General features: G+C 38.3%; 1 protein-coding gene across 4 annotated transcripts; it reads right to left on the bottom strand.

The window, feature by feature from the left end:
* Positions 1 to 1,101: 1,101 nt before the first annotated feature.
* ccr8.2 (chemokine (C-C motif) receptor 8.2) lies at positions 1,102 to 10,176 on the bottom strand. 4 transcript variants are annotated; one of them, XM_079626943.1, is made up of 6 exons: positions 10,027 to 10,040; positions 8,533 to 8,583; positions 6,932 to 7,006; positions 5,710 to 6,795; positions 2,819 to 2,893; positions 1,103 to 2,736 (listed from the first exon to the last, which is right to left on the bottom strand). In XM_079626943.1, exons 4-6 carry the CDS (start codon positions 5,733 to 5,735, stop codon positions 1,659 to 1,661), a joined length of 1,179 nt encoding a protein of 392 aa, XP_079483069.1. In that variant the 5' UTR covers positions 5,736 to 6,795; positions 6,932 to 7,006; positions 8,533 to 8,583; positions 10,027 to 10,040; the 3' UTR covers positions 1,103 to 1,658. The 4 variants fall into 4 exon arrangements, with proteins under 4 accessions (XP_079483068.1, XP_079483069.1, XP_079483071.1 ...); XM_079626942.1 differs by lacking the exon at positions 5,710 to 6,795 and having other exon boundaries at positions 1,102 to 2,736; positions 10,027 to 10,176; XM_079626945.1 differs by lacking the exons at positions 6,932 to 7,006; positions 8,533 to 8,583; positions 10,027 to 10,040 and adding an exon at positions 3,567 to 3,747 and having other exon boundaries at positions 1,104 to 2,736; positions 5,710 to 5,727.
* Between the last annotated feature and the right edge of the window lie 4,845 nt (positions 10,177 to 15,021).

A 15,021-nucleotide genomic window follows, 5' to 3' on the forward strand; every position in this document is an offset into this window, starting at 1 on the left:
AAATTATAGAGGTGTATGTATTCATGAAGGCTTCATCAGCTCAAGAGTTTCTAAATCTCTCATATAAACTATTTGTAATTTCCAATGTAAATGTCATAGCCGTTGTGTTTGAGTACTACTTGTGTGTTCAGTTTTACCTGTCGTGTCCTTAACTCTTGTGAGAAAACTTTCCAAACTTGCAAAGAGCAAAAACACTAAGTTCGGGTTTCATTATGGTAGTGGGGATAGTCCCTCAGAAGGTGTCAGTGTGTTATTATGAATGTACTGGGAAGGAGTGATGTCTATCACATGATGTTTTGACTGGCTAGTGAAGGCCTAATCACTCGAACTGGTCAGATATGAGAATGCTGCACATAATTTCATTAGAAGGGTCGCACTGGGGATATTAGACTGAATCATAATGGCCGCTGTGATGACAATCTGTGTAGTCTATACGTTAAATCTGCTCATCATAGCTGAGCACAACTTGAATCATGCATTTGTGGAGGAGAAGTGGCTGGGGTCTGTGGTTACGTCTATGACCCAGTTTCATACGACCCAGCTCTAGATGTCTTTTATAGATGACACAATTTATCTGTTTTGTGAAGAGTGCAAGTACATTGAGTGCAGTTATTTTGCTTCACAAAGTTGGCCATTTCATCACAATCACTCATCACATTATTTTTAATTACTCATCACAAAACTTACATGTTCTTTCTCGTGACTATTGGTTGTCCAAGTTGTACAGATTCCACTTTAAACATAAATGTCTGAATGTCCCAAAGCAATTGTTTTGACATTTACTCTAGCAAGTACATTTACAGAAGATATTATTTTAATTTTCTTTCTCATGATCATAAATAGTTGGATCAAACATTTAAAACTGGTTAATTTTATTATTTATTTAAACAACATTTATTCAAAAAGTAAAATATTTTCCAATTCCACATAACATCCATTTAAGTTCAACAGATTCCAGTTCTATACAAGTCTTATGACTGTTAGATATTTAGATTTTGAACAGTTTAAGTTACAGGTCTTTTGTTGTCCCCTCAGGCATAATTTATATTATGGCAAAATTCATATTGATAACTCTTTTTTTTATGCTAATTACAGTAACTCACTGGTAACACTTTATAATAAGGTTTAATTTGTTATCATGTAATGTATTGTTGATTTTAACTAATGGAACCTTATTGTAAAGTGTTACTAATTTACCTTGTTCCTGTTCCCACCAGTGTATAACTCTGCAATGAGATTCACACACTTACATACATCTTTATTGAAGGTATTTATTCTTACAAAATATAGTTAATATAATTACAGTCTTAGTAAACAAAAACAGTAACAGTAAAATATATGAATGTATACATGTAAAATATACAAGTTGCTAGAAAACCACTAAAAATTCTAAAGAAAAAAAATATTACAAAAATATAACACATTTACAAAATATGCACAGATAACATTATGAGGCTTGTGTATGACATTGTATTATCATTTTGATGTAAGCAGTCTTTTATATACTGAACAATTTTGGAAATAACAAAAAAAAATTGTGTCTGTCAATATAGTACATGTACTGGAAGGGAAACATTTTTATCATCCAAGTAAATCCTTATTAGATTTTTTTTTTTTTTTTTTTTGGCATGTATTCCCTACTCCAATTTATGTTCTGTTCACACTGCAGTGGATCTCTCATCCACACTAGTGGTCTGTGAATAAACAGATCCTGTTGCCTGTATGATATAACTCTTCATGAATTTCAATCTACCGAAGGGTGTCTTGTACAGGAGTCTAAAAAGATGCTTCCGAAATTTCTCTCCCACAAACACATAGAGCATTGGATTGAGGCAGCTGTGCGAGTAAGCCAAAGCTTCTGTGATCTGAAGACTTAGACGAATTGCCTTACTGCTGATACAGGAATTAGGTATCCATTCTTTTAGTTCTAAAGCTTTCACAAAAGCTGCAACATTGTACGGAGCCCAACAACAGAAGAAGACCACCATCACCACAATGACTAGACGCATGACCTGCCTCCTGGAAGAGCGAACTGTCAGGAGTCTCTTCAGAATCAATGAGTAACAAAATCCAATCACAATAAGTGGGAGAATTAAACCCATGACATTCATTTTAAAGATACCATTTATCCTTGAAGTATGATTAGACGTTTGATCATTGGTTGGATAATATGTACAATAAGTTTTATTATTATTTTTTGAGGTTTTGAGGTACGTCAACTCAGGAAAGGATGCAAATAAAGCAATGATCCATATGACCAAACTGGCTAAGATCCCATATGTTCTTGTTCTGACTCTCAATGCAAACACAGCATGAACTACAGCTAAGTATCGATCAACACTCATCAGTACAATGAAGAATATTCCACTGTAGAATCCAATGTGGTAGACACTGAGGACCATAACGCACATAACATCTCCAAAGATCCACTGGTCTATTGCAGAGTGTGCCAGGAAGGGAAGAGAGGAGACCAGCAGCAGGTCAGCTATGGCCAGGTTCAGGAGACAGATGTCAGTCATGCTTCTCAGCTTCACACCCATCAAGACCACCCAGACCACCAGTATGTTACCCAGAAATCCCACCACAAAAAACAGGAAGTATAACACAGGGAGGAAGATATCTGCATGATCTCCATAAACACAAGAATACGCAGATGAATCTAAATCTCCAGAGTAGAAGTCAGAATAGTCGTATTGTGAAGGAGTATATGGATCATCAGTATGTCGCCCATCCACACTTGAACAGGGGGGAAAAAAATACTATAAGCAAAGCAGAGTTTCTCCTTGAATTGTGATTGATACATGTGATATGACCTCACCTGGACAATGCTTGATCATTTAGATCAAGGGTGCTGTTGGTTATCATCCCTGTCCATGGAGGCTGTGCAGTGGTCCTGTTCATGACAAAGAGAAGAGGCAAAGAAACGTATTCAGTACAAATGGATCTTCAATGCACAATACTGTACTATCATCAACTGAATCAACACTTGTAATAGGTGTCTGAGGCTGAGATTGAACTCTGGTCTTCAAGTCAACTGAATTGCTCCTTTACCACTGAGCTACAGTATTGTGGATGACAAGCAGCAGATGGACCCAAGGGCACAAGAACAACTTGCAGACTTAGATGAATGAACAAAAGGTGTCTTTGCTGAAGAGTCCAAGTTTAAAAGTACAACAAAAAGGAAGCCGAGGTTCCAGAGAAAAAAATAGTGTACGCATTATTATTATTATTATTATTAAGTTTAAATGTACAACAAAAAGGAAGCCGAGCTTCCAGAGAAAAAAAAAGGTGACCAAAAGGCAAATCCAAAAATACACAGACTTAGCTTTCTTGGCAAGGAAAATACAAGCATAGTAGGCTCAAGACTGACCACAACTGAAAGAAAGAGGCATGCTTAAACAGGCCAACACAAAAAAGCTAATGAACCCAACAGGTGGGAGAAATCAAATACTAATGAGGGGCAACAATTCATTATACAGAAGCTGGGGCCACCTAGTGGTTGGTAAAGTCATTAAAGCTCAGCGCCAACTAGAGGCAGGGAGAGGCATTACAAGCTGGAGCCTTACAGGAGCCCTTCCTCCAGGAACAGCTCCCGACGTTCTCCTAGCTGCGTTGTTTATGGCGGTGGAACTCCCTGATGAGATTTGGGTCTAGATAATCTCGAGCTGGCACCCAAGACCACTCCTCCGGGCCATAACCCTCCCAATCCACAAGATACTGGGTCTTCCCACGGACCTGGTTTCCTGGCTGGGGACAAAGGAGAACAGACAATGGGGATGAATACGCATGGACCTAGGTAGAAGACGATAGGACACTGGGTTGATCCTTTTGAGGACTTTGACGGGCCCGATGAAGCGGGGTGCTAGTTTCCGTGACTCAACGTGCAGAGGGAGATCCCTAGTAGACAGCCACACTCTCTGTCCTGGTCTAAGTGATGGTCCAATTCTACAGTGCCGGTTTGCATACCTCTGCTGCTGTTGAGTGGCTCTTAGCGGGGCTGCTTGTGCTCTCCGTCATGCTTGTGATTGTGCTCTCCATGAGAGGGTAAACTCAAAGTGGTTAAAGAAGAGGGCCCAACAAGCCCGACGTGAGTTCAATCTCTTGGCCTCCCGGATTTAGGTGAGGTTCCTGTAGTCCGTCCGGATAAGGAATGGGTGTTTGGCACCTTTCAGCCACTGTCTCCACTCTTCAAGTGCCAACTTCACCGCCAACAGCTCCTGGTTAGCAATGTCATAATTCTTCTTGGCTGGGGAAAGTCGACGAGAGAAGTAAGCGCAAGGTTGAAGTTTGTGGTCATTCCTTGCTCTCTGCGGCAATACTGCTCCTACCCCGATGTCTGAAGCATCCACCTCCACTACAAAGGGCTACTCGGGATCTGGAAAAGTCAGAATGGGTGCGGAAGTAAAGAGCTGCTTGAGTTGGTTGAATGCCTGATCAGCCCTTTCGGTTAACTTAAATGGCCTTGATGTCTTCTCGGTAAGAGAGGTCAGGGGTTCTGCAATAGCACTGAAGTTCCTAATGAGCCTTCTATAAAAATTGGCAAATCCCAGAAAACGTTGGACCTCTTTGACGGAGCCTGGTTGGGGCCAGTTCAGAACCGTCTGAATCTTGCCAGGATCCATCTGAACATTGCCACTAGAGACAATGAATCCAAGAAAAGAGACAGTGGGGACATGAAATTCACTCTTCTCTAGTTTGAGAAATAGTCCATTCCTCAGCAGTTGAGATAGGACGAGTCGGACATGTTGGACATGCTCTTTATAACAACAAGAGAAGAATGATAATGTCATCAAGATAAACAAATACAAACTTGTTTAGCATATAACGTACCACCTCATTAATAAGTGCCAGAAAAACATCTGGAGCATTGACTAGCCTAAAGGGCATTACCTGATACTCAGAGTGGCCATTTGGAGTGTTAAAAGCCTTCTTCCACTCATGTCCTTCTCGTATCCTAACAAGGTGGTAGGCATTTCGGAGGGTCTAACTTTGTAAAAAATGGTCGCCCCTTGTAAGAGTTCGAAGGCCAAGGTCATTAGTGGCTGTGGGTAGCATTTCTTTACCGTGATACGATTAAGACCCCGGTAATCAATGCAAGGCCGAAGACCGCCGTCCTTCTTCCCCGTGAAAAAGAAGCTAGCCCCTGCCGGCGACGTAGATGGACGAATTAATATGCTGTTAAGAGCATCATTGATATATTACAGCTCTTTCTGGGGCAGAGAGGGAAAAAAGTCTCCCTCGAGGAGGGCAGGTTCCCGAGAGCAGATCTATTGCACAGTCATACGGCCTATGGGGTGGCAGAGAGGCTGTGCGGGTCTTGCTGAAGACTACACAGAGGTCTGCATATTCTGAGGGGACTAGAGACAGCTTAGGAGGATGCACCAGGACTCTGGAGGCCACAGGTTTAATCTTGGGAATAGTTAGTAACTCTGTGGATTGGGCTGGAGGCTTGAGAGGAATGGGCGGAATCTTGGAGGTGGTTGATCATGAATCAGTAGGTGTCTTCAGCAACTCGGAAACATAACAGAGAGACACACCTGAAATTCCACAATTAGCGCCCCAAGCAGTTACTACCCTAGCGGTCTAATCTATATGTGGATTGTGAATGGATAACCATGGGAAGCCAAGATTTAAAGGGAACTCTGGTGAATGGATCTTCTCATTAGGACAACCAATTTGTAGATGAAGGGGTGTAGTGCACTGGCTTACCTGACCAGATCCCAGGGGTCTCCCATCCAATGCGATTATGGTCAGGGGTTCTTGAAGAGAGATGGACTGAACTCTCAGGTGTCTGGCCAAAGTAAAGTCCATAATATTTCCAGCAGCCCCTGAATCAAGGAAGGCCAGAAGCTTGTGATGCTGGTTACCACAATGCAGTGAAACATTGAGTGAAACCCCAGAAGCTGCTGGTTGGGGAAAGGTGATTACTCTCGTCCCAGCCCCCCTCTTCTTAGACGAGAGTTGTCTTTTCCCAACAACTCGGGACAGTTGGACCTGAAGTGGTCTGGCTTTCCACAGTACAAGCAGCACTTCTCCCTTGTGCATCATTCCCTCTCGGGTTGCTCAAAATAGGCCAACACAAACAAGCTAATGAACCCCACAGGTGGGAGAAATCAAAAGTGGCAAAAAATGAATTTTACAGAAGCTGGAGCCTTAGTGGCTGGGAGAGTCATTACAGCTCAGTGCCAACTAGAGGCAGGGAGAGTCATTACAAGCTGGAGCCTTACAACACTGAATTGACTTGAGCTGAATAATGACACTATTATCTTCTATGGCAAACTCAGTTTTGAACTGAGTTTGCTTAATAACTAGTGAACTTTGAAACATTCACACTATTACTTAACTAAATGTGAACTAAACTGAGCTGAATAATGACACTTTTGTCTTTTTAGAGCTGCTTCACAGCTGAAATTTTATCCATTTCATAACTAAAGAACGTTGCAACATTAATAATGTTTTTTTTTCTTTTACTACAAATATGCTTTAAAACTATCTGTGTTGTATAAAGTGCTATATAAATAAATGTGATTTGACTTGAACAACACTCATCAGGTATATATAATGCATGTGGCCTTAGTCATGGCTTCCGTCCTTGTGCTGCCCCAATGCAATGTCATGGCAATTCATAACTATTTTACATTTTGGTGAATTGGCTAATTCATATGAATTCGTAAAATCTAAGCTTTCACAAAAAATTGCAACATTGTATGGAGCCCAACAGCAGAAGAAGACCACCATCACCACAATGACTAGACGCATGACCTGCCTCCTGGAAGAGCGAACTGTCAGGAGTCTCTTCAGAATCAATGAATAACAAAATCCAGTCACAATAAGTGGGATAATTAAACCCATGACATTAATTTTAAAGATGTTATTTATCCTTGAAGTATGATTAGAAGAATTCTGACTAATTAATGTGATATGAATTCACCTGGACAATGCTTGATAATTTAGAACAAGGGTGCTGTTGGTTACCATCCCTGTCCATGGAGGCTGTGCAGTGGTCCTGTTCATGACAAAAAGACAGAGACACTTATAATTCAGTGCAAAATAGATCTTCAATGAACATACTACTATCACCAATTGAATCAACACTGAACAAAAAAAAAAATAGCATCCAAATTGTATTTCATTTCATTCATACCATTACTTAACAAGGCAAGGCAAGGCCAGGCAAGTTTATTTATATAGCACATTTCATATACTATGGCAATTCAAAGTGCTTTGCATAGAGAGGAAATATAATAATCCCAGTTCTAAATACAGTTCTAAAATGAAAAAGAGTAAAAATTTATTAAAATAGTAAAAAGATAATACAAAGAATTAACTTCTCATCTAGAAAAATGCCGGTGTATAATATTTTGACTCTGAGATTTCCCCATTACGGTCAGTATTCTTCTGTGGATTTTCAGTAGTACCGTGAAATATATCTGAGCCCACCAGATTAGTAATCTGTACCAATCCAGACCAGTTATCTGTACCATTCACCTCAGTGTTCTCTTGATAATCCGTACCTGACTAGTAATCTGTACTAGTCACCACAGTGTCCCTTGACTGTCATGAGTCAATCCCCCTCAAACTCCACCACAGGATTTAGTGCAAAACACTGGTTCATCATATCAATCAGTGCCATTTGAGTTCAGATTAGAATCAAAAGGAAGAATACATTAGTTTAGAATCAAACAGAGAATGCAGAAATAAAATATAGTGTAATCAGTCGGACGCAAAGTGGCACAGTACTCATTCAGTAAATGCACAGCTAAACAGATGTGTTTTGAGTCTGGATTTATGTGACTCCTGTAGGAGCACACCTGATCTCCTCTGGAAGCTGGTTCCAGCTGCGGCTGGCATAATAGCTAAAAGCGGACTCACCATGCTGAGAGTGAACCCTTGGTATTTCTACCTAATGTGATCCTAATGATCTGAGTGATCTGTTGGGTTTATATTCAGTGAGCATATCTGCAATGTATTGAGGTCCTAGACCATTGAATGATTTATATACTAGTAGTAATACTTTAAAATCAATCATATATATAGGAATATGCAGGAAGCCAAGTTCACAACTAAATGTGAACTAAACTGAGCTGAATAATGACACTTTTGTCTTTTTAGACCCGCTTTGAAATTGTATCCATTTCATAACTGAATAACTTCACTATTAATACTGTTGTTTTCTTTATTTATTACTGTGAATCTGCTTTGAAACAATCAGTTTAGTATAAACTGCTATATAAATGTGACTTGACTTCATCAGAACAACACTCATCAGGTATAATGCATGTGCCCTCAGTCATGCCTTCCGTCCTGTGCTTCCCCAATACAATGACATGGCAATTCATAACTATTTTACATTTTGGTGAATTGGTGGCTAATTCGTATGAATTCATAAAATCTAATTTACTGTATAAATTTTTGTTAGAGCTAAGTTGTGTGTGTGTGTGTGTGTGTATATATATATGATATATATATGACTGATTTCAAAGTTCTTTTTCTGTTGTCTGAACTACATTCGGAGATAATGTTTGGTCTTACCTCAGTAAGGCAGCTGTATAACTCATAATCAGAGAACCAGAGGCGTTCTTGCTGTATTAGAAAAACAGGAAGACAGAAGTTAGCATAGTAAGTCTGCAAATAGATAATCTTTAAGACATTAGTACAACAATATTAGCAAACAGTGTTTTGCTGCACTAGCTTTAATAGACAATATGGAATAAATATATCTTCATTGTTTACATGATTTATTTTATTATTATTATGGACAATCTTGGATGATGATATGAGGACTTATGTCACAGTAGAAGTAAATATAAATAAGTAGTAATTACCGGGTAACACTTAATGAAATTTTATATGGTAAAATTGGTTATAATAAAGCTAACATGAAATAACAATGATACATTTTTATGCTGGTTTCTTTTTAGCAATGAACAATAGTACATGAATTAATATTATCCTAGTTTAATAGCCTAAATGCCATGAAAAAATTGAATTGTTACTTATACAACTTTACACTTCACTGTTAACAGTAGTATTGGTGTACTACTAAGCATTCCTGTAGCTCAGTGGTAAGAGCATTGTGTTAACAATGCAAGGTTGTGGGTTCGATCCCAGGGGATTGCACATACCTATGTATAAATGTATAGGATAATGCAATGTAAGTCGCTTTGGATAAAAGCGTCTGCCAAATGCATAAATGTAAATGTACTAATTATGTTCATAATCATCAAAGAAGAACATGAAAAAGAACATAATTTACTTTCTGTCATCTTTCTTTGATAAGGGCACAATTTATTAAATTAAATTTATTTGTACAGCACTTAAATATTTATTGCGCTTAAATATACAATACACGGTAACATTTTATTGTTATTTACATATATATATATATACCTTAAACAATATACCTTAAAACCCCCAGTGAGCAACTAAAGGAGACAAGTGCAGTGGCAAGTCCACCTCTTCAGACAAATATATACAAAGCATAGATTATTGTTAATTTGAACCACATAGTATTAATGATAATGGATGATATAGACTAATTTGTTGTTTAATTAAATAAGAATATTTTATAATTTGTATTTAATATTTAATATTACTTTTTATTTTTATTTTATATATATATATATATTTCATATTTGTATTGTTATTTTACATTCTACATAAAAGCATGCCCGTTTGTGCAGAGCAATTGAAATACCAACCACTTTAATGAATAAAGTATGAATGATTTATTATCGTAACAGAAAATTTCACATACCTATGAGCATTATGAGCATCAAGCTGTAGTGCAAACCATATTCAGGCTTATTCTGTGACACTGAATGTTGCCAAAAGCTGGTTTACCAACCATAAAAAAGTGTGAAACCATAACCATTTCTTCCATTTCAAACTGATACAACAGGTGTTTGCAATGAAAGTAGGGGTTAAGGCTCTCTTAGCATACCAATAAATCAACACACAGTGTGTGTTTGAGCATATTATTTTAAAAAGAGGTCAAAGGAAAAATGTGCTGCCAGGAATACTCACAAATGTGATAATTGGTGTTGCCCTCTGACCTTCCGAGCAAAGAAGGGAAGTTGAGATGAGAGATAAGATCGTATCATATGAGATCGGTCAAAATAACATGATCTGTTATAGTTTTTTTTTTCTCAGGGTATTGGTTTGTGACACTTCCTATGTATAGGTAAACTGGGGTATAGGGGCTTTGCAGATTGCAGATTGCTAGTTTCATATTGACTGAAATGGCAATGACCCGATTGGCTCCCACCATGTTTCGTATAGTCTAGAGGAAATTACATCACTACACATCTATGTTGTCTTTTCTATTTGAAAACAGTGGTGCATCACTACAATATAAACTTCATAGTGTTTTAATTAGTCAAAAAAAGAAAGAAAATTATTACAAAAAAAAAAAATCCTATGTCGATAAACAGCCAGTAAAAACCATACTCAGCATTGCTCAGGTAGCCAGGAAAGCTGAGCAATAGTGTTAGCATGTGGTTTTACACACTCACACACTCCAACCACTTAAAAGTGCTGTTAAAAGAGATGCCCAAATATTAACTGATGCATTTTAACTTCTACATTATGATGGCCTCTGGTGTTCTTCAAGTGATTTATCATTATATAACATAAAGATTGTGATCTACACCATCTGAATAAGTAACACACTAAAACAGAAAATATGAAACCGAAGGAGGGAATGAAACTCTTTTGCGGGTTCTTGTTTACCTGGCACGAGTTTAACTCTGGGTCTACAGTCTTTTCACTGTGAGACAGAATGTGTGCTTATAAACTCAATAGTAGCATATGTAAAAAAAGCAAGTAGATTTTTTCATTTTCTGAAGAAATGTTAAAAATAGAAATGGTGCTTGCTCGTATGTACATAATTCATTGGCATGATGCTAGGGTGTCCTTGTCGGTTGCTTCTTTAGGTTCAAAAGAACTCACCCTAGACTCACTCAAAATATATATGCAATCCCCTTCGAATCCTATTTATCCTCCTTGACCAGGTGACTCCTCAAATGGTGGCTTCTATCTAACAGTGGGGGATGGAGAAGACCATTTGGCTTTCTTCATTTGTGAGCCAGTTTCTCTAAACTTCTAAAAAAAAATCCTTTGGTTGGCTCTTCTCAACCGTCCACAGGATTTAAGTTTATAGCACAATGATGTAATATTACATGCCAAAATGTAATGTAGATTTAAAAATATTGCTTCCCCTTGTTAATTAATTTCATGGAAACAGACACCAGTTATTCTGCCAAGATATCTTATTTATTTAACCATTTTATATAAGACATAAGGGAGAGGATCAGCAAAGATCTTCATTCCTGCATCTCAGTCATTTCTCTCTCTGCCTAGACAAAGAGCTTCAGTTCTTATATGCTGCATTACAGAGAAACATGTGGTTCCCATCAACATAGGATGTGTATATATTGTGATAGAAATATTTTATGTAATGGGTATTTTCAACATTAAATGTACAGAGAAATGCAGACTAAGGATGCTTAGGTCAAAGTCCATATATACTTAACCAAAAAGTGCTTACCACAGTAGAACTAACAACTGTATGATAAAAATGTTCATGTATTTTTCTATTCTGGAGACTCACTTGGTTGTTGTGACCAGTGATCTCCCGGCCGTGAATAAAACTTCATTTCTACAAAGAGCAACTTGGGAGTCGTGTCAGGTATATGCTGCGCAGCTGAGAAAAAGATTCTACACTCAAAAGACAACAACAGAACATCTATGTGTGATTGAGGTAGTGATAGTAGCTCATCGACGGGACGCCGTCACCTTACTTCAGGGAAGTATTGTATTAAGAAGTCAGATTTAGTTGGTTATATTCACATTAAATATTTTCACGACAGTTTACTGTGCTTGGTGGAAAAACACTGCATACATTCCAGTAACATACACTCAAAATCTCCCAAAGTCTCAACAGTATGTGAACAGTATGATTCATAAAACACAATTATTACAAATGATTATGAATGTATATAAAAAGTATAAAACAGATACATAATACCTCTGATTATGAATATTAATAAAAAAAAGAATAATACTAAAAACAATATCAAAAGATGAGATTGTAAGTCTTCAGTAAAACTTAGGGCAAGGGTTTTCTTTATCACTAGCCCCAAGTATGAGCACTAGTAATAGGATAGTGATATAAATGTTCAACTGTCTCAAGAACTTGAACATTTCTGTGTATCTAACAATTTAGTGCAACTAGCTGTTGCACAGGAAACATTTAAGTTCCTGTGTGATCCGACCTTCCCTTTTTTCGATCATTGTAATGCAGTTTGTCTATTTTTGTTTAAAGACAAAAACAAACAAACAAACAAACAAAAGATTAGGGGAGAAAAAAACACAAGAAAAAAATGCAGTCAAAAATATTTTTTTTATTTTATTAAATCAAATAAAAAATCAAAAGAAGCTAATTTGTTGAGTCTTGAGCACTTGACATTGTAATAGATTTCTGAATTTTTACAATAAAAAAGAAATGTCAAAATAAAATGTAAATCGGTATTAAAAATCAAAAATTACAATTCTTTTTTTTAATGGAAGTATTTAATATTGCAGGATTTATTATAAATGATTTGTATGTGCACATCACGTTTTTTTTTTTTTAATTAATGGGCCCTCGTAATCTCAAAATAACTTCCCCTCCCTCTTACAGCGACATCTCTTCTCTTCTCTGATGGCACAAGGGAGGAAGCTGTCACTCACATGAGATCACAGCAATAGCAAATGACAATGATCAACAATCCAATCAATTCCCGATGGACAAAATAAAGTCCCGCACGCCGAGAAGCCGTTTCACTCAAATATAAAGTAAGACTAAATAGGGAAAAAAATACAATCACAACTTTATTTTATGGCAACTTTAAGGCTACAAATTTAAAATTGAAAAAAAAAAAAAATACTTTCACATGTACTCTTTCTGCAAAGCAGAATCTGTGCGTATATAGAGTGGAAGTAGCACGTGTCCACTGTACTTTTACTGAACTGTGCCTTGTTTACTGCAAATACAGATGAGTACTGTCCATTATGTCACCTTTTGTCTTCTCGTCTGACTACTGTGGGCAGCTTACTCTGCTGTGATGCAACCGTGTTCCCCTCCCACACACAGGCTACTATTTGCATAACATACGTATAGTTTAACCTTACATGATAAAAGTAAACTTAAAGTTAAGATAAACCTCTAGTTTTAATCATTTAAACAGGCTTTTTGGTTTGGGCAAAAAACTCCAGGCAATCATTTGTGCCGCCTATGCAGTGTGAATGCTCTAATCTGGTAACATGGGCACCAAAATAAATTTGCTCTGCATCTGGTCTGCGGAAAGGATGGAGCGGGCAGACAGGACTGGCATAGAACCCAAGGGACTCGAACTCAGGTCACCTAAGGCAAAGTTGCACCATGACATGACCTGACCATGACCTGACATCCACAGAAATCGACAGGTTTAGAGAAAGATTTTTACAGTCCACAGAAAGGCTCGTAGTGGTCTGACTTGAACAATTGCAAAACTAGAAACACAGAAACAACATTGGTCAAAAGTATTGTCTGCTGAAGGGCTTGTGGAACTGCAAGGCATAGTTCATATCTAAGAACAAGCCCAACCAACAGACAGATAGACTAAAAACAACCAACAAACTAGACTGACTAAAAAGCTGAAACAAACACACACTGAAAGATTCAAGACAATTGAGAATATTCTTCCCAGGCAATAAAACAACATCAAAATGATTAATTCAACTTTTAAAATTTTTATTGAGATCTTGGTACCTATTGGCTAATCACATTTCTATAATACCAGCCCGGTCTCACCCCAAAACGTCACATACTGACGGGTCTTGACCATACGTCAACATACGACGAAAAGGGTTCCCCTATAACGTCAATATGAGACGCAGACATAAGCGCCCCAGCAGCGCCTCCTAGCGGTACCCTAACGCATACCTAAACCTACCCATAACCCGAATCGTCACACATGGACGTTAAAGGGTACCCTTTTCGTCATATGTTGCTGTATGGTCAAGACCCGTCAGTATGTGACGTTTTGGGGTGAGACTGTGTTAATAATACTGTTTAGAGACCCTTTTAATGCATTTATGCTCTAAACCCCGACAGCAACATAACGGGTTCGTTTGATTTTGGTTCATTCACACTGCCAGTGATTTTCCGGAATCAGAGAGTGCGTTCACACACAATCCGTAAAAATCCCGTAAAGACACGTCACATCGATGTGACATGTAATGTCTCAGCAGCAGCAGTGTCTTAAGTTTTCTTATGAGCTGCGATTTCTCTTTTTTCTTGAAACCACTTTTGTGCATTTTTTTCTCTGATTCGATCATAAACTAGCGCATTACGTACCGTTTCACTAGCTGGCGAACGATCCCGGCTTCACTGCTTTTGTTCACACAGAGCGCGTTCCGGGATTGATACCGGCAATGTTTCTAGGTCCCCATCCCGGCATCAATTCTGGCATTAATCCCGGGTCATGTTTGCATTCACACAGAAGGCGTTCTGGCAATTTCCCGGCAATTTCCCAGGATCAACGCGCTGTGTGAAAGGGACTATATGTCTGCCCAGATCCGGCCCACATCTGGTACAGGTGGATTCCACATGACCCTGATGTGGGCCGGATCTGGGACCACACCACAGAGTAGACCCATGACAAAATAGAGGGATTATATCTCTCAGCTGGTTAAAAACACCCTGGGGCCCCCCTTGAGGAGTTGTAGGAAGTGGCCAAGGAAAAGGACACATGGGCTGCTTTGCTTAGGCTATGTCACCCAGGCCTGGTCCTGGATAAACAGCAGAAAAGGGAGGGAATAATAATTTGTATATATTATTTGGGAATAATTCAGATGTGAATCTTGTCATGTATGCAAACGTTTGACACATGTATTGTTTACATTTACTTTTCATTAGCCATCACTTCCACATGTAATACTGTAAATGTTTGTGTGTGTTTTTTTCTTAGTTAGGGCCCAAGCCCTGAAAGGGCGCAG

Source organism: Phoxinus phoxinus (genome assembly GCF_949152265.1).
Source record: "Phoxinus phoxinus genome assembly, chromosome: 10".
In the NCBI taxonomy this organism is placed as follows: Eukaryota; Metazoa; Chordata; class Actinopteri; order Cypriniformes; family Leuciscidae; genus Phoxinus; species Phoxinus phoxinus.

Excerpts from the sequence above, each read along its gene's own strand:
- ccr8.2 (XM_079626942.1), bottom strand. The coding sequence starts at position 10,103 with ATGATACGATCTTATCTCTCATCTCAACTTCCCTTCTTTGCTCGGAAG. Across the intron at positions 2,894-6,931 it reads AATTATCAAGCATTGTCCAG|GACCACTGCACAGCCTCCAT; the intron begins GTGAATTCATAT and ends TGTCATGAACAG. Across the intron at positions 2,737-2,818 it reads AATGATCAAGCATTGTCCAG|TGTGGATGGGCGACATACTG; the intron begins GTGAGGTCATAT and ends CCCCTGTTCAAG.